This window comes from Phyllostomus discolor, chromosome Y (assembly GCF_004126475.2).
Source record: "Phyllostomus discolor isolate MPI-MPIP mPhyDis1 chromosome Y, mPhyDis1.pri.v3, whole genome shotgun sequence".
Classification (NCBI taxonomy): Eukaryota; Metazoa; Chordata; class Mammalia; order Chiroptera; family Phyllostomidae; genus Phyllostomus; species Phyllostomus discolor.
In genome coordinates, this window is record NC_050199.1 from 3,456,344 (window position 1) to 3,483,606 (window position 27,263).

Genomic DNA, 27,263 nt, shown 5'->3' on the forward strand with positions numbered 1-27,263 from the left:
AATTAAATTTCTACTAAACAATGTAGCAAATTTAGCATACTTTTGCCATTTATAAAATCTTTGGTTCAAAATTACTTTAAAAGTTCAGGAACCCACTTTTCACAGAAGTCATTCAGAACACCCCAGTAATCTTCAGGAACGACAAACCATTCACAATCACCTGGGCCAATATTTATGTTAACAGAACAGAAGTTGTTATTTTCTTGATGACCTGAAAATTAATGGGGAAAATGTCATTATCATCGTAAATTCAATGAGACAAATGTGTCTTTAAATAACTGGGTTGTTTTAAATGCTCATACGCACATGGATAGCTTATGACAACCAATAAATATATGTATTGTGACTATTATTAGTACTTTCTGTATAAACTACTAATACTTACAAAGAGTATCAGAAAATTAATGAAGAGGTAGTATTTCAAAATGTAACTGCTTTTCTAACAATCTTTACCACTTAGCTCCTACAACATCTCAAACTAACATTGGTGCACACTTTAAGTGCTCATAATTCTCCCACCACAAGCAGATTGATGGCAGCTCTGGCATGAAGTATTAAAATGAGAGATGTGGGACACCATGACAGATTGACTTAAAAGTTTTCAGAATAGAGCCTGAGAGCAATCAGAATTTTTCAGCATATATTTAAAAATCATGTGAGAATGTAAACTCTTGTAGCAAGTACCATTTAGAATGTATGCAAGTAACAAACAGACACAAAACTTTTATGAAAGAAATGGGACCTCAAAAATGTTTCTTAGAATTACACTGGTTAAAACAAAATATACCACATGGTTCTGTTGAAGAACTAATGCCACACAAAAATCAATCCCAAGAATACAGGTTCGACACAAAATAGTATAAAGACATGGAGGTTGTTTCCTCTCCCATATACTCTGAACATACACCTACATTAAGGACAATTCCTCCTGAGACACCACTGAGTGACAACTGAACAGCTTCTGCACAAAACAGGAGAAAAGGGACTGTTTAGAGAAGACTTGGGTAGTTCATAGAGATATTGCCAAGATTAAAGGAGCAGGTGGGTTTAGAAAAATAAAATTGAAGGACAGAAAACAAGTTTCCCAGACAAGCAAAAACTGAAGAAGTTCATCACTTCTAAAGCAGGTTTACAAAAAAACTTTAGTCTTCTTTATAATCAATAAGCCATATAAAAGAGAAACCCCCATCAGTCTATCAGTTGATTTCTCAGTAGAAAGTTAGAAGGCCAGAAGAGGGTGATGAGAAATACCTAAAGTGCTGAAACAAAGGAATGTGAACATAGAATCCTATACCAGCCAGGTCACCATTCAAAATTGAAGGAAATGAATCACATATATTGATTTGCAACATTCTATTCCCAAAATAAATATCACTTGGTCATGGTGAATGATCTCTTTGATGCATTACTATATTTGGTTTGTTAATATTTTGTTGAGGATTTAGCATCTATGTTCATCACGGATATTGCCTGTAATTTTCTTTCTTTGTATGTCTTTGTTTATCTGGTTTTTGAACTACAACAATGGAGGCCTCAAAAAAATTGAGTTCTGGGGTCATTACTCAACACCACTAGCCATCGGAGAGATGCAACCTAAAACCACAATTAGATACCACCTCACACTTACCTGAATGGCCACCATCAATAAATCAACAAACAAGTGCTGGTGAGGTTGTGAAGGAAAGGGAACCCTAGTACATAGTTGTGGGGAATGCACATGGGTGAAGCTACTGTGGAAAACAGTATGGAATATCCTGAGAAAACTAAATATGGAACTGCCTTTTAACCCAGTGATCTCACTTCCAGGAACACATCCGAAGGAACCCAAAGCACTAATTCAAAAGAACATAAGCTCCGCTATGTTCACTGCAGCATTATTTCACAGTCACCATGATATGGAAGCAGCCCAAGTGTCCATCAACAGATGAGTGGGTAAAACAACTATGGGATATTTACCTGATGGAATTCTACTCCGTTGTATAAAAGAAGACAGTTTTACCTTTTGCAACACTATGGATGGACCTGGAGAGCATTATGCTAAGAGAAGTCAGTCAGAGAAAGACAAACATCCTATGATTTCACTTATATGTGGAATCTAATGAACAAATTGAACTAACAAGCAAAATGGGGACTGACTCAGAGATGGAGAGCACATGACAGCTAGTGGTGGGGGGAGGTTATGGGGTGGAGGGATTCAGCAAAAAGGACTCATGAACATGGACAATAGTGGGGGAGGGGGACATAAAGGGGCTAAATGGTAATGGAAGAAAATACAATAAAGACTAAATTTTGAAAAAGCTGTTTAGAAAAATAAGATCTAAGGACGGAAAACAAGTTTCCCAGAGAAGCAAAAGCTGAAGAAGTTCATCACCTCTAAAGCAGGTTTACAAAAAAACTTTAGTCTTCATTACAGTAAGACAGAAAGGTATAAATAGAAAATATAGGGATAGGAAGTATACGACAGGAAATATAGATATATAAAATAAAACAGGAAAATAAAAAATAGGAAAAAACAAAAAATGTATCTCACACTATAGGCGATTATAGAATTAATACAGTGAATAAGCCATTTAAAATCTAATAAAAAGGATAAAAGACAAAAGAAGCAAAAATTACTGTTACTACAATAATCAGGAGACACACGAAACAAAATTGGATGTAGTAGTAAAGAAGTGTGGAAGGGGTAGTAAAAGTAGTGCTTTATGAATGTATTTGAGTATATATCAATAATTACTTTCAAATGTAAACACAATAAATGTACCAATCAAAAGACAGAATAGTATAGGGTACAAGTCACAGTATAGTTAATATAGTGAATAATATTGTAATAACTATGTATGGTACCAAGTGGGTACTGAAAATATCCGGGTGATTACTTTGTGAAGTATGTTATATAACTGAAGCTAATATGGAATATTGAATACAAACTGTAATTAAGAGTAAAAATAAAATTAAACTTTTACTGATTTTTAAAAAAGATTTTATTTATTTATTTTTTTAGGGAGAGAAGGGAGGGAGGGGGGGAGAGAAAGAAAGAAACATCAATGTGCGGTTGCTGGGGGTTATGGCCTGCAACCCAGGAAATGTACCCTGGCTGGGAATCGAACCTGGGACACTTTGGTTCCCAGCCCGCGCTCAATCCACTGAGCTACGCCAGCCAGGGCAAAAATAAAATTAAACTTTTAAAAAGAAATAGGTGGCAGACCCATCTACACCGTGCTTATAAGAGATACATTTTAGATTAATAGACATAGAGATACTGAACTGAAGGGATCGAAAGACATAGTCCTTGCAAAAAGAAATAGAAAGTTGAGGTAGCAATACTCCCATCTGACAAATAGATATTAAAATAAAGAAGGTAAAAAAGACACAAAGAAGGACATCACACAATTTTTAAGGGATCAATCCAAAACAGAATACAACAATTATAAATATCTATGTACCTAACAGAGGAGCAACTAAATATATAAAACAAATATTAATGAACATAAAGGAAGATATTAATAGCAGTAACAATAGTAGGGACTTTACTGCCCTAGCCTAGCATTGTTGGAGAGATCATTCAGACAGCAAATTAATATGGAACTATTGGCTTTGTTATGTTAGACTACATCAAATTAATAGGACATTTAATTCCCAAAACTGCAGATACATTTTTACAACTGCATGTGAAATATTCCTCAAGATTGTTCAAACAGTAGGCCAGAAAACAAGTATTAATTTACTCTCTCAAGGAGACTGAATTCATATCAAGCAATTTTTTTCTGACCATAGTGGTATGAAACTAGAAATCAACTATAAGAAAATTGGAAAAAATACAAACATGCACAGACTAAACAACATTACTAGGTAACCAGAGGACCAAAGAAAAATCAAGTAGGAAATAAAATATACCTAGAAACAAATAAGAAAAAATACAACTCCCTAGAATTTAGAGGATACAGCAAGTTCATAGATATATGGATCTATCCCAAGAAAATCTCAAATAAACAATTTAACTTTCCATTGAAAGGAAACAGAAAATCAAACAAACCCTACCAAGTAGAATAAAGAAAATAATACTTGTCAAAGTGGAAACAGAGACTAAGAAAAATAGTGGAAAAGATCAATGAAACTATCAATATATTTTTAGTCAGATTTACCAACAAAGAAAACCCAAGTAAATGAAATAGAAGAGTTTACAACAGACACCACAGAAATACGAAGGATCATTAAAGAATGATCTGAACAATTATATGCCAACAAATTAACTGAACAATATGGGAAAAAATGAGTAAGTTGCTACAAACATACAACCTGTAATTGTGCACAAAGAAGAGACAAAAACCCCCAAAACAAAACAAAACAAAAAAACAAACCCTAAAACTGAACAGTGACTACTAGCAACACAAAGCAGTAATCAAAAATCTTCTAACAATGTCTAGGGAAGACAGTTTCCCAGGTTAATTCTACCAACAATTCAAAAAATTAATATCCATGATTGTCAAACTATTCCTAAAAATTTAAGAAGATAACACTTTCAAAATCACTCTACAAGGGCAGCATTACCCTGATGCCAAAATTGGACAAAGGCACTGGGAAAAAAAAATAATAAAAAAAAAAATATATAAAAGGGATAATTAATGCCAAATACCCTTATGAATGCAAATACCCAAATCCTCAACACATTCTGGCAAACAAAATTCAACAATGTATCAGAAAGATCATACATACATCATGATAAAGTGGGATTTATGCCATGGATCCCAGGATGGTACCATATATGCAATTCAGTTAGCATTTAGTCCACATCAACAACACCTATGATAAAAATCATTTGATCATCTCAATAGATGCAGAAAAAGCCTTTGACAAAATTCAAAGTCCATTTACATTAAAAAGCCTCTTATTAAAGTAGGCATAAGGGATGTTAACTTAATATAACAAAGGACATATGAGAGGGGACCCCCGCCCCAATAGAATTTATTTATAAGAAGTTGTATATTTATTCTTACATGTTTAAACTTCAGTCATCTTCAAAGTACTCTCCATTTGATGCAATATATCTATGGAGATATTTTTCCAGTGTTCCAACAGTTTTTTAATCCCATTGGTTTTTACATCCAGAAGTTGTGATGATTTATCATTTTGGCACTGGAACCCTGGGCATGGTATGGGGCTTGGACCCCTCTCTCCTGAGATATTTCTCCTGAATTTTATCTGCCACATGTGGGTGTGGGACTAGTCCAGTGTGTGTCTCCACACCTCCTATCAATCTCAATGTGGTTTTTTTCTTTAATGCCATAGTAGGACTTTATTTAAGATACAAATAAATGGAAGAATGTAGCCTACTTGTGGATTGGAAGGATAAACACTGTTAAAATGCCCGTATTACCCAAAGCAATCTAAAAATTCGGTACAGTCCCTATCAAAATACCAATGTCATTCTTCTCAGAACTAGAAAAAATAATTCTAAAATTTATATGAAACAAAGATCCAAGATGATGGAGGAGTGAGTAGAAGTTACACTAACCACCTTCCAGGATCAATCTGAAATTACAATTAAATTGTGGAGAAATTGCCCTACACAAACTGAACAATAGTAAGAGAGGAGCCTTATAACCTCGGACAGACAGAAGAATTAGCCTCAGCACAACCTGACTGGTAGGGAGTGCAGTGCAGACTGGAGAAGGCTGGCTGGGCACTCACAGATGACAACTGAAGCACTGGGAGGGTTATTAAGCAGTCAGTGGGATTTCCCTAAGTGTGGGGCCTAAACCCTAAACTGGGATCCCTAGGCTAGAGCACCAGATCCAAAAAAGTACATATAACCACGTGGCTAAAAAATGCTCTACTAGGGACAGGTAGCTGGAGACGCAGAGAGCCATTTAAAGGGCCAATGTATACATTTTCACTTGTAGCCACTCACCCTGCCCTTTGTCAAAAGCAGGAGCAGAGTGGCCTGCAGACACCTGAAAAGATGCTGGAGATGGAAGCTTTGGGGAGAGAACTGAGAGAGTAGCCTCCCAGATCCCAGAGCTGAGTCAACTCCTATATGACACCAGCCATCCTGCTAAGGCACACCACTCTCCTCTAAGTGGCAGCAGCTAGTGGGGAAGCAATAGCCCCAACCCAAGGAGGGTCTATCTTGGCCCTGTAGTGCTTAAGTCTGACTGCTGAGTGCAGAGTGACCAGATTAACAACCAAAGGCGATAGCCAAACACAAGAGATCCCTGGTAGTCTTGTATTGGCTGCCTAAAGCCAGATGGGGTCACCATCTGACATCACCAGAGGCAGATCCAGGAAAAAAGAAAAGAGTGATAAATACTAAAGGCTACTGAGACAAAATCTACCGGGGTCTTTCCCATGATTTGCAATATTTCATTCCTGAATAGCTTTTAAACATTCGTTTCTAGTCCATGAAGCTTGTGCATATTGAATCACTAAATTTTATACTACAGTTTATGTCGATTCGCATATTTTGTACCTCCCTTTCTCTTACCCCATTTTATCCTCACATTTCCTGTTGTTTCTTTCATTTTAAATTTTGCATTTTCTCTTGCTACATCTTGTTTCTATTCCACACTCTTACAATTTCTACCTTGTCCAGCCTCTCAAACCCAATTTTCTCATCAATGGTCATCTCACATTCTTTCCCCTGCTCTTAAAATCTCTCTCCACCTTTAGTAATCTTTCCACATTGGTTGTGGAGAGGGTAGATATTGCTGCATTTTTTTTCATTTTTTCTCTAGATCTTCACTAATTTTGTATTTCAAATCTCAAATTTATCATATCCCTCTCCTAATATTTTGTCTCAAATTTTAATTTTCCTCAGCCTCGTCTTGGTTTTTGTTTCTCACTCTTACTATTCCCTCTCCTTCCATCTTTTCAAAATTAATTATTTCTTCTAGACATCACTTAAGCTTTTCATTCTTACTATTTCACCTCTTACTCTTATTCAACCTATGCTAATTTTAGCTCACTTATTGTTGACAGTGCTGTGGTGGATCTTTCTCTCCAATTTGGCTCCTATTTTTTCATTATTTATTTACTTTTTTTCTTTCTCTCTGACTTTATTTTCTTTCAACTTTTTATCTTTTAAAGATTATTTATTTACTATTACAGAAAGGGAAAGGGAGCAAGAAACAGAGGAAAAGAAACATGAATATGTGAGAGATCATATCAACTAGTTGCCTTTCATGTACCCTCCCATGCCTCCCAATTGGGTACCTCGCCCGCAACCCATGCATATGCTCTGGCTGCGAACAGAACTGGCAACCTTTCAGTTCTTAGGCTGGCACTCAGCCATTGAGCTACATCAGCCGATGTTCAATTTCTGTTTAAACCTAACACTATTTGCTCCCTTTCTCTTACTCATACCTTCTTCTTAATTCCATTTTTTAACTTATGGTGTATATTTTACTTCCACTGTTCTCATTGCTACAATTTCCTACTTTTTTTTATTAGTATTCCTCTCTCTACCCTCTCAAAATCATTCTTCTTTCCGTAGGTCATCTCATTTACTCTCCTTTCTCATAATAGCCTTAATCTCTTTACATCCTGATTAATACTGATCTATTTGCTATTGATAGTACGGTTGTGGTTGGGGGTGACTTCTAGGGGTGTGGGTTTGTTTTATGGGTTATGTGGTTTTGTTCTGGCAGTGCCTGCAAAAACAGCGCATAAGATATGGTGGATGGAGTGATCCTCAGGCAAGCAGCTGAAGGGAAGGACCTCCCAAAGAATGACTCAAAAATAATCAAAACCCAAATGCATCCAGCAAGCCAACAAAAATGGCATAAAGGGCATCGCAAGAACATCAAGTTCAGGTGATCAAGGAGAATGCACCACAGAAACCATAGTCTTCCATGGTCTTCTACCACAGAAACTCATACCTCAAACTCAGGGAGTCAAAACACCAATTTAAGAAGAAACAAACAAGAAGAGGCTCCCCTAAAATGAGAAGAAAAAGAAACAATTCCCAAGCAAAAGGTATGGAGGAGTCTACAGGGAGAATGTGAAACAAAATAGAGGCAAGTAAGCTATCAGATATTGAGTTTAAAAGAATGGTTATAAGGACGCTCAATGAACTCAGTAAGAATTACCAAAAACTACAGGCAAGCTACAAGAAACTTATTACAAATTATACCAGCATGAACAAGGACATAGAAAATATCAACAAGAGTCAGGAGGAAACAAAGAATACAATTTCAGAATTGAAGAACACAGTAGAAGGAATCAAAAGCAGGCTAGATGAGGCAGAGGATAATATTAGCCAGCTGGAAGACAAAGTAGGCAAAAAACCCTCCCAGATAGAGGATAATATCCAGATAATATCCATAAAATAGAGATACCAGAAGGAGAAGAAATATGGCAAGGGATAGAAAACCATTTGAAAAAGCAACTATGGAAAACATCCCTAATTTGATAAGACACAAATCCAGGATACACAGAGAGTCCCAATGAAGAGGAGCACAAAGAAGCCTACCCCAAGACACATAATAATTAAAGCAGCAAAATTCAAAGACAAAGGGAGAATCTTAAAAGCAGCAAGGAAGAAAAAGGAAGTAACATATGAGGGTGCCCTGATATGTTAACACTGCAGGCAAGAAAGGAATGGCAAGAAATACTCCATGTAATGAGAAACAAAGGCCTGAAACTACAACAATCTTAACCAGCAAGGCTTTCAATTAAAGTCGAAGGAGAAATAAGGAGTTTCCCAGACAAAAGAAGGCTAAAAGAACATACTACAACAAACCAGCATTACAAGACATGCTAAAGGGACTGCTTTAAGAAAATGGAGAAGTGTAATAGAGAGAGGAACACAGATACAAAGGGGCAAAAAAGAAAGAGTGTCAATAAAAACTTTAAATGTAAATGGCTTAAATGCGCCAATCAAAAGACATAGGTACCTAAATGGGTAAGATATTATGGCCAGCACATAAGCTGTCTACAAGAAATCCCTCTCAGACAAGATAAAACACCTACACAGACTAAGTGAAAGGTTGGGAAAAAATATTTGAAGCAAGTGGACAGGAAAGAAACAGGCAATATTCATATCAAACTTCAAAACAAGGGCTATAAAAAAGGACAAAGGAGGATACTTCCTAATACTCAAGGGAAAAATTCATCACGAAGACATATATATTGTAAACATATATGCAGCACTGGACACAATAGGTTCACCCAAATATATAAGGAACATCTTGGAGGATTTCAAGAAAGATACTGTCAGCAACACACTTATAGTAGGGGATTTTAACACCCACTATCAACAATGGAAAGATGTTCCAAACAAAATACCAACAAGGATATTGTGGCACTGAATGATGCACTAGATTAACTGGAGGTAACTGAGATATTTACACACACACACACACACACACACCCTTTAACCCCAAAGAAGCAAAGTAAAAATATACATTCTTTTCAAATACACATGGAAAATTTTCAAGATAGGTCACATATATGACACAAAACCAGCTTCAACAAATTCAAGAAATTTGAAAACATATTAAGGATTTTCTTGGATTACAATGGCTTGAAACTAGAAACCAAACTCAAGGAAATAAACTCAAAAACATTCAAATTCATAGAGACTGAACAACATGCTATCAAACAAGGAATAGGTTAATAATGAGATCAAAGAAGAAATAAAAAAGTTTGTAGAAACAAAAATGAAAATGAACACACAAACAACTCAAAACCTATGGGAGACAGTGAAGGCAGTCCTGGGGGGAAATTCATAGTACTACAGGCCTACCTATAAAAAACATAAAAAAATCTCATATAAAAAACCTAACCTTACAACTCTAAGAATTGGAGGAACAACAACAAAGCAAGCTCAAAGTGAGTAGAAGGAAGGAAATAATCAAGACCAGTGCAGAATTAAATGACATGCAGACTAAAAGAATAATTCAAAGGATCAATAGATCCAGGAAATAGTTCTTCGAAAAGATAAACAATATGACAAGACTCACCAAGAAATAAAAAGAGAGGACCCAAATAAATAAAATCAGAAATGAAAGAGGAGAAATTACATGTGATATCACACAAATAAAAATGACTGTAAGAAATTACTCAAAAACAAAACAAAACAAAACAAAACAAAACAAAAAAACCCACCATATTTTTTGGACTATAAGATACACCCCCCCAATTTGGGAAAGGGGTGTGTGTCTTCTAGTTTGAAAAATATAGTATGGTGCTAAGAAATTTGAAAACCTGGGTGAAATGGACAAATTTCTAGAGACACAGAATTTTTCAAAACTGAATGAAGAAGCAGCAGAAAGCCTGTACAGACCAGGAACAGCTGGTGGTATCAAAGAAGTAATCAAAAAGCTCCTGGCAAACAAAAAAACTGGACTGGACAATTTTACTGGATAATTTTATAAACATTTATGGAGGAGCTAACCCTTATCCTTCTCAAACTATTCTAAAAATTCCAGGAACACCGTAGAGTCCCAAAGTCTTTTTATAAGGACAGCACCAACCCAATCCCATATCCAAATAAAGACAGAAAAAAAAAAGAGAGAGAAAGAAAGAAAAGAAAAGAAAAAAAGAAAACTATAGGCCAATATCACTGAGTAACAAACACTAAAATCCTTAACAATATTGGCAAACTGGATCCAGCAATACATTAACGAGATCATACTTCATGACTAAGTGGGATTCATCCCAGGAGATGCAACAATGCTTTGAATTTTGCAAATCAATAAACATAATACTACATCACATAAATGAAAGGAAAGACAAAAACCATATGATCATATGAAGAGATGTGGAAAAAGTATTTGATAAGGTACAGCCATCCATTTTGATAAAAACACTCAGAAAAGTTGGAGTAGAACATTCCTCAACATAATAAAGGGCACATATGAGAAATCCACAGCCAACATCACACTCAATGGGCAAAAACTAAAAGCCTTCCCACTAATATCAGGAACAAGACAAGGGAGTCTACTTTTATCACTTCCATTCAACACAGAATGAAGTCCTAACCATAGAGATCAGAGAAGAAAGAGAAATAAAAGTCACCTATCCCTTGGCTGGTATGGCTCAGAATGACTGCTACCCTGGGAACCTATGGGTTGCCAGTTTGATTCCCAATCAGGGCACATTTCTGGGTTGTGGGCCAGGTCCCCAGTAGTGTGTGCATATGAGGCAACCGCACAGTGGTGTTTCTCTCTTTTTCTCCTTTCCCTCACTCTAAAAACAAGTAAAAAACATTTAAAAACAAAATAAATAAAAGGTGTCAAATTTGGAAAAAGAGGAAGTAAAGCTCTCATTATTTACAGACAACATTATAGTGTACATAGTGTACAGTGTACATAGAAAACCCTACAAACACCATCAAAAAAACTACATGGACTAATTAGAGAATTCAGCAAAACAGTGGAATACAAAGACAACATCCAGAAATTGACCACATTTTTATGCACCAACAATGAAGTATCAGAAACAGAAACAGGGAAAAAATGTTCCATCTGGTGCAGCCACTGTGGAAAACAGTATGGAATTTTCTCAGAAAACGAAACATGAAATGTCTTTTGACTTGGCCATTCCACTTTTGGGATTATACCTTAAGAACTCTAAATCACCAATTCTAAAAAAAACCTATGCACCCCAAAGTTCATAGAGGCACAATTTATAATACCCTAGGTGCTGGAAGCAGACTAAGTGCCCATCAGTAAATGAGTGGATCAAAAAACTATGGTACATTTACACAATGCAATACACACAGTACAAAGAAGGAGCTCCTACCCTTTGTGACAGTTTGGGTGAAACTGGGGAGTATTATGCTCAGTGAAATAAGCCAGGTGGTGAAAGACAAATACCACATGATTTTACCTATAAGTGGAACGTAATAAACAAAATAAGCAGGCAAAATAGACCCAGAGACACTGAAATGAAGTATAGAAACATAGTGGCCAGAGGGGGAGGGTGGAGGGATATAACAGAGGGAAGGAAGGAGTAGAGTCAAGTCAAGGAATGTGTATAAAGGACCCATGGACAAAGACAAAAAGAAGGAAGAATTGAATATAGGAGGTGGGGTAGGTAGGGATGGAAGAGTAATGGAGGGAAAACAGAGACAATTGTACCTGAAGAACATTAAAATTTGTATGAAACAAGAGAAAACCACTAATAGTCCTAGCACTCTTGTATAAGAACAAAGAGGAGATATCATTCCCCCTCATTTCAAACTACATTACAAACTTATAATAATCAAAACAGAATGTATAGGCACAAAACACACACACAGAACAATGGAACAGAATAGAAAGTCCAGAAATAAACACTTGCTTGTACGGTCAATTCAGACAAAATGAAAAAATACACAATGGGTTAAAGACAATCTCAGTCTCTCTAATAGGTATTAGTAGGAAAACTGGACAAATAAGTGCAAAAAAATGAAACCGACAATCCTCTAACATTACACAGAAAATAACCTGAAAATGAATTATAGATATAAACATAAGTCCTGATATATAAAACCACTAGAAAAAAACATAGGTAGTAAAAGCTTAAACATCAGTCTTAGTAATACTGTATTTTGAGTATCTCCTCTTAAGGAAGAGAAACAAAGTGACAATGAATGGGACACTGAAGTAAAAAAACTTTGTACACTTTGTGTGGTATTGAAAATTAAACCAAAATGTGGATGTCCACCTGCTTTCTACCTTTTGTTTGACATTAAAAATTAAACAGAAATTTGGATGCTCATTCTTTCAATCATCTGCAGCATACATTTTTTACTTAATTTTACACAAAAGGCTGAGAAGTAATTGTAGCATATATTATTCAGGGCAAAGTAGAGTTCTACTATCATTTTTTCAAACTTCAATACAAGGGGACAGAATATTTCTGTTTTACAAGAGAACTTTATGCAACAGTTTCTAGCTGACCTTTCACTGGAAAAGTGTAATCTGAAATGCGATGAAATGTTAAGAAAAACATGAAGTAAAAAAAACAAAATTCTTCCTATGTCTTCTAACCAATTAATATGTTCAATAAAACATGCCCATACACTCACAGCAGTATTTGATAATATGTATTTTTATGCAAAGATGCTTTAAAGATAAAATATGTAACATATTTTAGAATGTTACATATTGTAGAATATGTAGACTACATATTCTCATTGTAGAGTATAGCTTTAACAGGTGTAGATTTTCAGTTGGCTTTGAGCGGAAATTTTTATTACCCCTTTAGGAGAAAAAAATTATATCAATTACTATATGTTTTTATCAACAAATGGCAAGAAAATTAGTTTTTTCTATTGGTGCCTACATAATATATAAGCCTCTTGGCTTATAAAGCCTGAAATGCTTACTCAAACCCTTTAAAGAAGAGTTTACTGACTACTGAACTACAAAGTTTCTGAGTCCATTTTTTAAAATGTAGCAAAATAGGAAATTAGAATATATCAGTACAGTAAGTATGTACTTGAAGTATTTTTAGTAAAATTTTTATTATATATAGTAAGTACACTAAGTTTATGATATAATATAGTTCTTGATATAACTGTGGTAAAATAAATTTGGAAAGCTGTCAGCCTGCAGCCAAAAGGATCAAGACACAGCTTTTTACACTGCCTTCAGTTACTTTACTCAGTGAATAACTTAATGCCTTCTACCATGTTATATTTTCTTGTTTTTGTGTTTACGTATTAAAAAAAACCCATGGAGACAACAAATTAATACTAATCAATTATAAGAGTGATTACAAATATTTTTACCTATAAGAAACACTAAAAATTCTTTTGATTTAATAGTTACAAATGGAAAGAAAATGATTTTCTAAATGTGTCACATTGGATTCATGCTTTTTTCTCAATTACAAAAGATATGTTAGTCCATAAAATAACCTGGTGTTCGACTCCCTGGAACTTTCATGTATAGTTGAACTGTGTTCATGCCCAGAATGGTATGACCAAGGTGGCTTAGAAGATTTCCCGCTGATACAACCCGAACAAAAGCAGGAAGTTTAGTCAGCTCATGTAGCTGCAACTTCCACCTGAAATAAAGCAACCGATCAAAAGTGTAATTTTGGTGAAAATATTTAAGAGAATTAACTATATGTCAAAAACCTTGTGATCTAATCAGAAAACATTTAAATCTCTAAGTCTTATACTTTTAAAGTAAAAAATAATGGAGTATTAAAAAAGGTCTAAAACATCGAGATAACTGTAATAAAAACAAAAATTTATAATAATCTTGTAAATGAAAGATTATTTTTATTTTTAAATTTGTAAAATTAATGTTTTGACACTATTCATTAAGAAAAATCTAACCCCAAACTTAATTTCAAAATGCTGATATTTGTCACTAATAACATAAAATCACTAGGAATAAAAACAAAAACAAGTAAACAAAAATCCCAAACAATCAGGCAATTTCCAATCCTGCAATCCTATTTTTACCTCATAAAAGAGAATGGGGGACTTACTTTTTGTCATCAGAGAGGTCAATGTTAGTGCCAAACTTTATGGTTTTAAAAGGTCCTTTCCTTCGCTTTCCAGAACTTAAAAAAAATAAAATTACATGAAATTCATGACTATTGGGCAGAAATACTCAGTGAACACTAAAAGTTACTCACAAATCTGAAGATGTGGATTCATTATCTGAACATTCTTTATGTTGCATTCTTTTCTCATTTTCTTCCTACAGAATAAACAAACATTCATGCATAGTATTCTATTATATGCTATCGTTTAATTATACAAGTGACTGAAATAGACCTTTGAAAATTAAATTTCTAATACCACAATTCATAAAAAAGTATCTTCAATAACCACATTCAATAATACATCAAAAACAGTCAAGCCAAATGTCATGATATTCAACCTCTTCCATCCACAAAATAAGCACTGTAAAAATTACTTATGCAAATAGAAAAATACTTACCTATTGTGGCCAAGAGATACTCAGAATGGAAATGAGGTTCATTTTAAGTAATGTGAAAAGAATTTGAGAGAAAACTACAAAAATAAAACAAAAATAATATACAAAACCTGAGGTGGGGGTAAACTGCAGACAACTGTGCTTGAACAACAGAAAAAACAACACAGAACAAAAAGCCTGACAACAGCAAAAGCACATGTTCTAAACTGGGAGGGGTATGTTTGCATACAAATACAAATTTACATAGCCAAAAATATACATTAAAAAATAAAAATAAAAATTTTCTACTTGTAATTATTATTTTGTTTAGTCATCTGACCTTGCCTGTGTGGATCATATTAACAAAATTTTAAGAATTTAAAGTTCTTAACAGTTTAAGTTTTTGACACAATAAATTCTAAATAAAAACAAAATATTTATATAGCACTGTTAAAATATTAAATGCTGAATCAGAATATGTGAATAAAAATCTCTTGACAAAGCTTCTAATATAATTCATGGAGAATATGAAATTGAGACAACTAGGAATCGTATTTTAAAATGAAGATGGAAATTCCAAGATAGCAATAGACTAGGTAGAAGCTGCACTAACCTCCTCCCAGAACCAAACTGGCACTGAAAATAAATTATAGAACAATCATGCTATAAGCCAACTGATGACTATCTGAACTGAGGCCTTAAAACTAAGGATTTACAGAAGCGGCCACATTGAGACTGATATCATCTTTCTTGGGCAGAGCACTCCCCCCTCCATTCAGCATCAGTCTGGGAATAAGAAATAGACCAGCTGGCATCAGTTTAGCAACACCCTGTGGAGTTTATGACCTTCAGAGTGCAGCTGAAGGTCAGTTTTAGTAAAAGAACCTAACATGTACCTGGCCGGCAAAGGCTGTCTTTGGGGTGCCTTGAAACTTTTGCTGAACAGCCTCCTGGATCCAGTTCTGGTAAAAGTTGACCATGGCGCACAGTTTGTTCCTTATAACAGTATATGAAGGCAGTTAGAGCTACAAATTGTGGACTGCTGATAGCACCAAATAGGTGACCCAGGGCCAGGTATAGGAGTAAGTTACCTGATACTGGGTTGTACCAGAGTGCCTCTCAAGAGGCCCAGAACCAACACACTGAGTGCCCAGCTTCAGACAAGAACAGAGCAGGATCAAATTAGTTTCACTAGTGGCAAATCCGATGGGAGATCTCTGCAAGCACCACTCCCTGCTCAGATGAATTCATTTCACATGATCAGCAGCTTGCACAGTGTGCTGGGTTGAGCCTCACAGTCACTTAGCCTAATGGATGTTTCCACACACAAACAGGCCAACAGCAATCAAGACTCAATTACAAGAGGTCTCAAATAACACACAAGGGACATCCTGGAGCACCTAGTTCAAGTGATCAAGAAAACTGTGCCCCTGGGTGCCACCTGCTCCATAATGCCACTACACACAGGCCAAAATGGGAAGACAAAGAAACATGCCCCAAATGAAAGAACAGATGAATTCTACACAAAATGAGCTAACTGAAATGGAGGCAAAACATTTACCAGTTACAGAAGTTAAATAGTTATAAAAATGCTCAAGAGCATGAAAATGAATGTAGAAACACTAAAGAAAGGCTAGTTGGAAATGGAGAATATCTGAAATAAAAAAATACACTGGAATGAAAAACAACAGGTTTCATGAATCAGAGGAATGAATCAGTGATTTGGAAGACAAGATAGAAAAAAACACCCAATCAGAACAGAAAAAAGAAAAACAATTTTTTAAAAATGAGGTCATTCCACAGGACATTTGGGATACCACGAAGTAGAACAACACCTACCTCACTGAAGGAAGGAGAAGAGAGTGGGCAAAGGACTGAAAAACTATTTGAAGAAATAACAATCACCCTGACCAGGCAGCTCAATTAATTAGAGTGCTAACCTATTGCCAAGGTTGTATGTTTGATCCCCAGTCAGGGAACATACAAGAATCACTCAATGAATACATAAATATGTGTAGCAGTAAGTCAATGTTTCTCTCTCCCCTTCTCCTTCTCTCTAAAACCAATAAACAAACATTAAAAGGGAAATAATGCTCTGGCTGGTGTGGCTCAGCAGACTGAGGGTCAACTTGCAAACCAAAACATTGGTGGTTCAATTCCTAGTCAGGGCACATGCCTGGGTTGCAGGCCAGGTTCCCAGTAGGAGATGTGCAACAGGCAGCCACACACTGATGTGTCCCTTTCTTTTCCCCTCCCTTCCCATTCTCTAATAATAGAAGAATAAAATATATATAAAAAGGAGTGAAACTGCCCGCCAAGATGGAAACACAGATAGACACACTGTGCCTCTTCTCACAACCAAATTAAGAACAAAAATTTAGAAACAAAATAACAACCAGTACTGACAGAAAATTGAGCTGTATGGAAGTCCAATAACCAAGGAGTTAAAGTAGATACATTCATCCAAACCAGTAGGAGGGGCTGGAGTCTGGATGCTGGGAGGAGAGTGGCTGTGGCAAAAACAAACAAACAAACAAACAAACAAAAAAGGGGTGGTGGTGGCTGGCAGACCCCAGGTGTGCAAGGCAGCAGCTGGTGGACCCAGTAAGTCAACGATATGTGGAGGGGTACAGTGCGCAAGGTGGCTTGCAGAACCGGTAAGTCCCACATCTGCAGGCAGATAAACCAGGTGAAATTGGGGAGTGAGACAGACTGTGCAACCCAGGGTCCCAGCAGAGGGAAATAAGCCCTCAAAACACCCATTCAAAACACCAGTGGGGACTGAGGTGGCAGTGGGAGAAACTACCAGCTTCACAGGAGAGTTCCCTGGAGAGACCCACAGGGTCCCAGAACATACACAAACCCACCTGCATGGGAATCAGCACCAGAAGGGCCCAATTTGCTGGTAGGAACTGGGGGAAGTAAATAAAATCCAGCAGAGTGGAGTGAGTGCCATGTTCCCTCTTGGACCCCTGCCCCACATACAGCACCAGAACCCAGTGACTGGGTTGCCCAACCCTGGTGAACACCTAAGGCTCTGCCCTGCACCATGTAACAGGTACATCAAGACAAAAAAGTGGTCCAAATGAAAGAACAAAGCTCCAGAAAAAATACAACTAAGTGACGAAGAGATTGCCAACCTATCACATGCACAGTTCAAAGCATTGGTGATCAGGAAGCTCACAGAATTGGCTGAATTTGGTGGCAAATTAGATGAAAAAGTGAAGGCTACACTAAGAGAAATAAAGGAAAATGTACAGGGAACCAACAGTGATGGGAAGGAAACTGGGACTCAAATCCATGGAAGAAAGAAATATCCAATAAGAAAAGAATGAAGAAGCAAGAATTCAAAAAAATGAGAAGAGGCTTAGGAAACTCCAGGACTTCTTTAAATGTTCCAACATCTGAGTTATAGGGGTGCCAGAGAGAGAAGAGAAAGAGCAAGTGGAAAAGTTATTTGAACAAATAATGAAGGAGAACTTCCCCAATCTGGCAGAGGAAATAGACTTCCAGGAAGTCCAGGAAGCTCAGAGAGTCCCAAAGAAGGTGGAACCAAGGAGAAGCACACCAAGGCACATCACAATCACATCACCCATGATTGAAATGAGGGAGAGAATCCTAGAAGCATCAAGAGATAAGGGAGACAGCTACCTACAAAGGTGTTCCCATCAGACTGTCAGCTGATTTCTCAAAAGAGACCTTATAGGCAAGAAGGGGCTGGAAAGAAGTATTCCAAATCATGAAATTGGCAAGGGCCGAGATCCAAGATTGCTCTATCCAGAAAAATTATCTTTTAGAATGCAAGGGCAGATAAAGTACTTCTCAGATAAGGTCAAGTTAAAGGAGTTCATCATCACCAATCCCTTATTATATGTAATGCTGAAGGGACTTACCTAAGAAAAAGAAGATAAAAAACATGTATTGTAAAATGACAGCAAACTCACAATTATTAACAACCACACCTAAAACAAAAACAAAACCAAACTAAGCAAACAACTAGAACAGGAACAGACCCACAGAAATGGAGATCACATGGAGGGTTAGCAAGAAGGGAGTGGGAGGAGGAGAGAGAGGGAAAAGGTACGGAGAATAAGTAGCATAGATGGTAGGTAGAAAATAGAGAGGGGGAAGGTAAGAATAGCATGGGAAATGTAGGAGCCAAAAGACTTACATATACAATCCATGCATATGAACTAAAGGGGGAGAATGTGGGTAGGAGTGGGTGTAAAGGATGGAGGGGAGTGAAGGGGGAAAATGGGACAACTGCTATAGCATAACCAATAAGATATATTTAAAAGATAAATAAAATATTTAAAAAAGAATACAAAAAGGTTTACTTCCCAATTTTATTCAACAATATTTAATGTCCCAGACACAAAAATGAGACATGAAAAAGAAATAAAACGTATCCAATAAAAATGGAAAGAAAGAAGTAAAACTATCATAATTTGCAGATTTCAAGATATATATTGAAAACCATGATCATTTCACCAAAAACTATTAGAAGTGATAAATAAATTCAGGAAAATGACAAGATATAAAATTAATGCGCAGAATACAATTATCCTGAGCAATGTATAATCTAATTAATCCCTATCAAAATAGCAATAGCATTTTGTCACAGAACTAGGACAAATATTTCTAAACTTTTTTATAAAACCACAAAATACTCCAAATAGCAACAGCAACCTTAAGATGGAAGAATATTTGAGGTATCATGCTACACCATATCACTATGCTAAAATGCTGAGCTAATTAGAATAGCATGGTACTGGCATAAAGGCTGATATCAGATCAATGAAAGAAATATACCAGAAATAAACCCACGGATGGCTATATGGTTTCTTAATCTATGACTAAGGAGGCAAGACTATACAATGCAGTAGGAGAGCTTGTTCAATAAATGTGAATAGGGGATATGGACACACACTTGCAAAACAAGAAAATGAGACCACTTTTTTACACTATACACAAGAATAAACTGAGCTCTGGCTGGCATTTGGCTGGGTGTTGTTCACAAAGCAAAAGGTCGCTGGTTAGATTCCCCGTGAGAGCACATGCCTGAGTTGTCAGCCTGGTCTCTGTTTGGGACAGGAGCAGCCAACCAATATTTCTCCCTCACAACAATTTTTCTCCCCCTTTCTTTATCCCTATCTCCCCTCCTCTCTAAATAAATCAAGCTTTGAAAGTAGAATAAACTGAAAATGTATTAAAAATTAAATGTAAGATACAAAACCACAAATACCTTAGAAGAAAACACTAGTAGTAAATTCTGTGATATCATACTTTAGTAATTATTATTTTTTTAGATATGTCTCCTTGGGCAAAGGAAACTAAAAGACTTCATAAATAACTTAAAATTAAAAACATAAAAAATGTGATTTAAAAATCAGCAAAGGACTTTCCAAAGAGGATGTGGCTGAAAAATGTACATAAAGTTGTTTAACCATTACTAATCATTAGAGTAATGCAAATTAAAACCACACTGAGATATTATCTCACATTGGTCAGAATGAACATGATAAACAATAAGTGCCGGTAAGGATGTGGAGAAAGGAACACTCAGCACTATTGGTGGAAATACAGACTGATGCAGCCACTGTGTAAAGCAGTATGGGATTCCTCAAAAATTTAAAAATGAAACTGCTAAATAACGCAGCAATCCCGGCTGTGAGCATATATTAAGAAATACAAAACACTAATTCAAAAAGATATATGCACCCTTATGTTGATGCTAACTTATTTGTAATAGCTTAGTTATGAAACCAGCTCTTAAGAAGTGTTCATTAATAGACAAATGAATAAAGAAACTGTGGTACACATACGCAACAGAATATTATTACTTGGTGATAAAAACCATAAAAATATTTCTATTTGCAACACATGGACCTAGAGCTTATTATACCAACTGAAAAAATTCAGACTGAGAGATAAATACCCTATGATCCCACTTACATGTGCAATGTAAAAAACAAAATAGACAAATAAGCAAAACAGAAACATACTAATAGATACAGAGAACAGACTGATGTAATGATTGACAGAGAGGAGGGGGAATATGGGACTGGGTGAGAATGGTAAAGTTTTTAAGAAACACAAATTGGCAGTTACAAAATAATCACAGGAATGTCAACTACAGAATAGAAAACACAGTCAATACTATTGCAATAACTATGCATGGGATAAGAAGAGCACTACAATTAGGCAAGGGGAATCACTCTGTAAATTACAGAAATCCCTAATCACTATGGATTACATGAGAAGCCAATATAATATTGAATGCCAACTATAATCCAAAATTTAAAAATAGGTAGAAGAGTTTCTACTAAAAATAGATAGACAAGCAAATAAATAAATAACTGGGAAAAACCATAGAGACAGAAATTAGAAGGATAATTACAGGGACTGAGAGAGTGGAAATAAGGAGTTACTGTAGAAGAAGAAAAAGAGCTGTGAAGATGGTTGATGGTGATAGGTATAGTACATTGTAAGTATTTAAAAGCAGTAAAAATACACTTAAATGGGTAATACACTTAAGATGAGTAATTTTCTTATGTATATTTGATGAAAAAACAAAATTGAAGAAAAAAGGATATAATAAGTTTGGAAGATGTAGAGAAATGAAACTTTGATATCAGACTTCTGGTCAAGATGGGAGGCATAGGTAAACATGCCTTGCCTCCATGCAGAAGTATAACAAAAAATATAGACACACTACAAAACAAAGATCACCTAGAACTGTTAGAAAACTGAGCTGTGTGGAAGCCTGACAACTGAAATTTAAAGAAACCACATTTATCCAGATAGATGGGAGGAGCAGGGGCGCACAGCGGCACAGAGAGGAATGGAGAAGGGAATGGGAGATCCCACATCCTCATGTGGTGGATAAGAAGCAGGAGAGATACCCCAGGAACAAGGGATCCTAGCCCAAGGCTAAACCACACAGACAAGTGTCCTAGCACAAGGGAGGTAAGTCCTTTTTATCTTCTGGCTATACAACCCAGTAAGTTCTGGCTGTAAAAATCAGTTAAAGTTGTTGAGAGAGAAGAAACTGTGCCCTCTTGGAGGGCCTGTAACAGATTTAGGACTCATGCTGAACCATCGTCTCTGGGATTCAGCAACACGGTAACAGCCAGAAGGGCAACAGGGTATGAGGGGACAAAAATGAAGTGTAGGTGGGAGAACATCTTCTCTCTTGACTAAAGTCCAGAGGCTAGGTAGCAGCGTTCTCCCCTCTGTGAGCCCTCACCCATACAGAACAACAAGAGCTATAATGTTGGTTGCCCTGCCCTGGTGAATAACTAAGGCTTGGCTCCCATACAACTTACAGCTGCACTAAGACACCAAGTCAGAGTATCTCTATATACACAAACACAGGGATGCTGCCAAATTAAGGAGACAAAGAAATATAACCCAAAAGAAAGAACAAAACAAAACCCCAGGAAAAAAAAAACCCCTAAATGGAACACAGATAAGCAATCTATCAGATGTAGAGTTCAAAATACCGGTTATTAGGATGCTCCAGAAACTCACTGGGCACTTCAACAGCATAAAAAGACCAAAGCAGAAATAAGGGTTGTCTTAAATAAAGTAAAGAAAAATCTACACAGAACCAACAGTGAAGATGATGAAGTTGAGAATCAAATCAACAATTTGGAAAACAAAGAAAAGCAGGCAATCAGAACAATAGGAAGAAAAAAGAATTCCAAAAACCAAGAACAGGCTAGGAACCTCTCAGACATCTTTAAATGTACCAACATCTGAATCACAGGAGTACTAAGAGAAGTAGAGGAAGAACAACAAATTGAAAATTTATTTGAAAAAATAATTTAAAAAATTTCTCAATTTGGTAAAGGAAAGAGACATACAAGTCAGGAAACAGAGTCCCAGAGATGATCGGCCCAAAGAGGACCACACCATGTCCAATCATAGTCAAAATACCAAAGATTAAAGATAACGAGAGAATCTTAAAAGCAGCAAGAGGAAATCAGAGTCACCTACAAACGTGTTCCACCCATAAGATTGCCAGCCAATTTCTCAAAAGTAACCTTGTAGGCAAGAGGGGGCTGGAAAGAAGTATTCAAATGTCATAAAAGGCAAGGACCTATGTCCAAGATTACTCTATCCAGCAAAGCTCTCATTTAGAATGGAAGGGCAGATAAAGTGCTTCTCAGATAAGGTTAAGCTAAAGGAGTTCATCATCACCAAGCCATTATTATATGAAATGTTAAAGGGACTTATCTAAGAAAAAGAAGAAGATCAAAAGTATGAACAGTAAAATGACAACAAACTCAGAACTATCAACAACTGAACCTAAAAAAACAAACTAAGCAAACCAAAACATGAACAGAATCACAATTATGGAGGTCATTGGAAGGTTATCAGTTGGGAGGGTGAAGGGTAAGAATGGAAGAAAAAATGAAAGAATTAACAAGCACGAACTGGTGGGTAAAGAATAGATGGGGGTGGGGTGGGGGAAAGGACTTCCAAGACTGGCAGAGTAGAGGACAGTTATGTTCACTGGCTGTCAGACGCAGAATGGATTTGAAGTCAGAAGTCAGAGCAGTGAGTGAGTTAACACATCTGTGAATGAGGCATGGTGGAGGGGAGCATGCAGAGTATGCAGAAGTACACAGGCACCAGTTAGCCAGTGGGGCCCCCAGGGAGCTCATGGCTGGGCTTTTCAGGCAGCCCATCACTGTGTTGCCTAACTCTGCACTGCTGCCAGCACAGAGTTAGGCTCTCTGAAGATCAGGTTCTTTTTCTTTTTCTTTTTTAAATTTTAATCATTGTTCAAGTACAGTTTTCTCCCCCCTACTCCCATTCCAGCCCACCCACCCAACCCTCCCCTCTTCCTCCCCATTCCCCCCCACCCCTAGTTTTTGTCCATGTGTCCTCCAAATTTGCTCCTGTAAACCCTGCCCATTCTCCCCTGAAATTCCCTCTTCTCTCCCCTCTGGCCACTGTCAGTCTGTCCTCTATTTCAGTGTCTTTGGTTATATTTTGCTAGTTTTTTTTTTTGTTTTGTGAAGATCAGGTTCTGACCTGTGAATTATAGGGGTAGGGAGAGAAGGCCAGGGAGGTGTGGGCTCCAGAAACAGCACTGTGGAGACAAGCAGGCCAAAGGCTGAAGTCCTCTGGAGGGAGCAGGGTTGGCACGTTATCGTTGCCTTGTGTCATAGTAGAACTGAAGGGATCTTCCTAGTTCTATCCGGGAAAGATCAAGGGAGAAACTTTACCCAATGTTGTAAGAGGCCCTTATAAGAAGGTGGCCAGCTCTGACCATGAAAGACTTTATGATTTTTGGTGAGAGGAAGTAGGGGAGTACAGGACACCCAGATACCCATACTACACCATAGGGGCCATAAAGACACTCTCTACAAAGGGAGTTGAGAGGTCCTTGAGGCTTGGCAGGACCTGGGTGGACGGGGTAGGATGTAGCAGGTTCGCTAATCAAAAACATCAGAGGCAGAGAATACACTGAAGGAACAGAAGAACCTAACCCAACAACTACTTGCAAGCAGAGGGTACAGCAGAGTGAAATTTGGCCTAATTTCCTGTGAGAGGCAGGCTTAGGTCTGGAAGGCAGGTGCTGATGCCTGTGATTTGATCTGACAGACAGAGCTTTCATGGACAGGTAAAACCAGCCACCACTTGCAGGATTACAGGCTTGGCAGAGCAGCAATGTCAGGTCCAGGAATTATATGCTGCTGTGTATATTTCCTCAGGGGGAACAAGGAAAGCACCTTTGCCAGACACACGTGCTGTATTTCTCTTCAGACCTCTATTTACTAAACCCAGTAGAGAAAATAGAGGCAGGTGTAACAGGATGCACTGTCTTCTCTCCTGCAAAGCTATTTAACACCCATTTCATGTCCTTTAAGTTTGGGCATAATATAAACACAAGGTTTTATAACACAGTTTATTTCAAATTCATGTATTGGTCTTCCCTTCTCTTACTCCATACTATCTCCTTTGTTTACTTGTTTTAAATTGTATTTTCTCTGTTTCTATGACTTGTTTACACACTATTTCTATTGCTCCCACCTCTAGCCTCCCAAATCTACTTGTGATTGTCATCAGCATCTCACATTCCTTTCCAACTCTGAAAGAACCCCTGTTCTCTCTCCACCTTCATCAATCTTCGCTCATAGGTACTGAATAAGGTGGTGTTGTTACAGTTACTCAATCTAATTTCTAGATAGTGACTATTTGTATTTTAATCTCATATTTCTCTGTTCCTCTCCCTATCCATCTGCCTTCTTCCCGTACCCTTTTTTTTGTTTGAAATGTCTGTCAATTTTTCCCTGTCTCTGCTGAGCTTTCATCTATCACTCTTACTATTCCTTCTCCCTCCTTCCTCTGTAAATAACTTTTAAAAATATACATATTTTTTAAGATTTTATTTATTTATTTTTAGAGAGAGAAGGAAGGGAGATAGAGAGAGAGAGAGAGAAACACCAATGTGCAGTTGCTGGGGGTCACGACCTGCAACCCAGACATGTACCCTGACTGGGAATCGAACCTGCTACACTTCGGTTCACAGACCGTGCTCAATCCACTGAGCTACGCCAGCGGGGCTGAAAATAACTTCTTACTCTAGACATCTCTTAACTTTCCTTCTTTCCAGGAAAAAAGTGCCTTTTTATTCCCATTCCACCTATAAAATCTTAACTCATTGGCTGTCATCTCTGTGGCAGATTTTTTGGCAGCCAGGGCCATATTATTTATGTATAATGTATATATAAAATTTTATTGTTACTGTTTTCACTGTGGTCTATTACCTACTCTTATTATTGCCCCTCCTATGCTTGCCACATCTTTCCTTTCAGTTAGTCATCTCATATTCATTTTTCTTTCCTATAATAGTCATAAGCTCTTTAATCTTTATTAATATTGGTACATTTGCTATTGATAGTATAACTGCAGGGGGGTATCTTTGCAGCTGTGGGTCTGTTTCCTGGGGTGTTTGCTTTTTTGTCCTGGTAGCGCCTGTACAACAGCATAGAAGACATGTAGGGAGAAGTAACTCTGTCAGTTAGCCAGAGGGAACAAACCACCAATGACCCATCAACAACCAAAACCCAATTACCTCCATAGGCAAAAAGAGGAGTGCAAGAGCAATAAGCACACGTGCTCAAGGAGGCTGTACCACTAAATCTCACATGTCTCCTACCACAGAAGGTCACATCACAAAGACAGAAAGTCAAAGCAGTTCAATCTAACAAGCATAAAAACAAAAAGAGTCACCTAAAATAGGGAGACAAACAACAAGCAACTGAAAGGAAAGGAAGAATTCACAGAAAGACTGCTAAACAAAAGTGAGGCAAACAAACTATCAGACATCATCTTCAAGATAATGGTTATAAGGACACTCAAGGGTCTGAGAACTTCAAACAGCTCTAGGCAAGCTTCAGGGAACTTACTGCAAACTATGCCAGCATGAAAAAGGACACAGCAACTACAAATAAGAGGCAGGATGAAATGAAAAATACAGTATCTGAAATGAGCAATACAGCAGAAGGAATTAAAAGCAAGCATGTAAAGGAGAGGATCTACTCATGAAGCTGAAGGACAATGTAAAAAAAATTCCCAGGTAGGGCAAAACAATGAAAAGAGACTCAAAAGAATGAAGAAGGGTTAAGGGAGCTGTAGGACAACATGAAATGCAACAATAAACATGTAATAGTGATACCTGAAGGAAAGAGGAGCAAGGCATAGAAAACCAGTGCAAAAAACTAATAAAAGAAAACTTCCCTAATTTGATGACAGAAAAAGTCGCCCCAGTCCGGGAAGCACAGAGGTTCCCAATCAAGAGGAACCCAAAGAGGCCGAACCTAACACACATCGTAATTAAAATGGCAAAGTTAGAAGACAAAGATAGAATCTTAAAGGCAGGGAAGGAAAAACATTATTAACATACAAAGGAGCTTCAATGAGGCTACCTGCTGACTTCTAAACAAAAAAACACTGTAAGCCAGAAAGGAATGGCAAGACATATTCCAAGTAACAAAAAGCGAAGGTCAGAAACCAAGATTACTATAACCAGCAAAGCTGTCATTTAAAAGGAAGGTGAAAATGGAGTTTCCTAGACAAAAGAAGGCTGAAAGAATACTCCTCTACCAAACCAGCATTGCAAGACATTATAAAGGGACTGCATTAAAAAGATAAAGAAAAAGAGTAAGAGAATACAGGTACAAAGGAGAAAAATGGCAGTGAATAAGTACCAACAACCTTAAGACTTCATCATCAGCAAGCCCTTATTATATGAAATGTTAAAGAGATTTATCTAAAAGAGAGAAGTTCAAAAATATGAACAGTAAAATGACAACAAACTCACCTCAGAACGAAAAACCTACAGAGACTGAAAGTGAAGGGTTGGATAAAAATATACCAAGCAAA

The 27,263-nt window shown here is 37.0% G+C and overlaps 1 protein-coding gene across 14 annotated transcripts in view; it reads right to left on the reverse strand.

Annotated features, from left to right (window-relative positions):
* Positions 1 to 27,263, reverse strand: part of LOC114489888 (lysine-specific demethylase 6A-like) — a 245,469-nt gene that overhangs the window by 22,095 nt on the left and 196,111 nt on the right. For all 14 annotated transcript variants that reach the window (XM_036017236.1, XM_036017232.1, XM_036017234.1 and 11 more), the window contains 4 exons: positions 14,578 to 14,642; positions 14,428 to 14,502; positions 13,847 to 13,995; positions 97 to 211 (listed from right to left, as the gene is read on the reverse strand). In XM_036017236.1, coding sequence (XP_035873129.1) covers positions 97 to 211; positions 13,847 to 13,995; positions 14,428 to 14,502; positions 14,578 to 14,642 — 404 coding nt within the window. The remainder of the gene's footprint in view (positions 1 to 96; positions 212 to 13,846; positions 13,996 to 14,427; positions 14,503 to 14,577; positions 14,643 to 27,263) is intronic.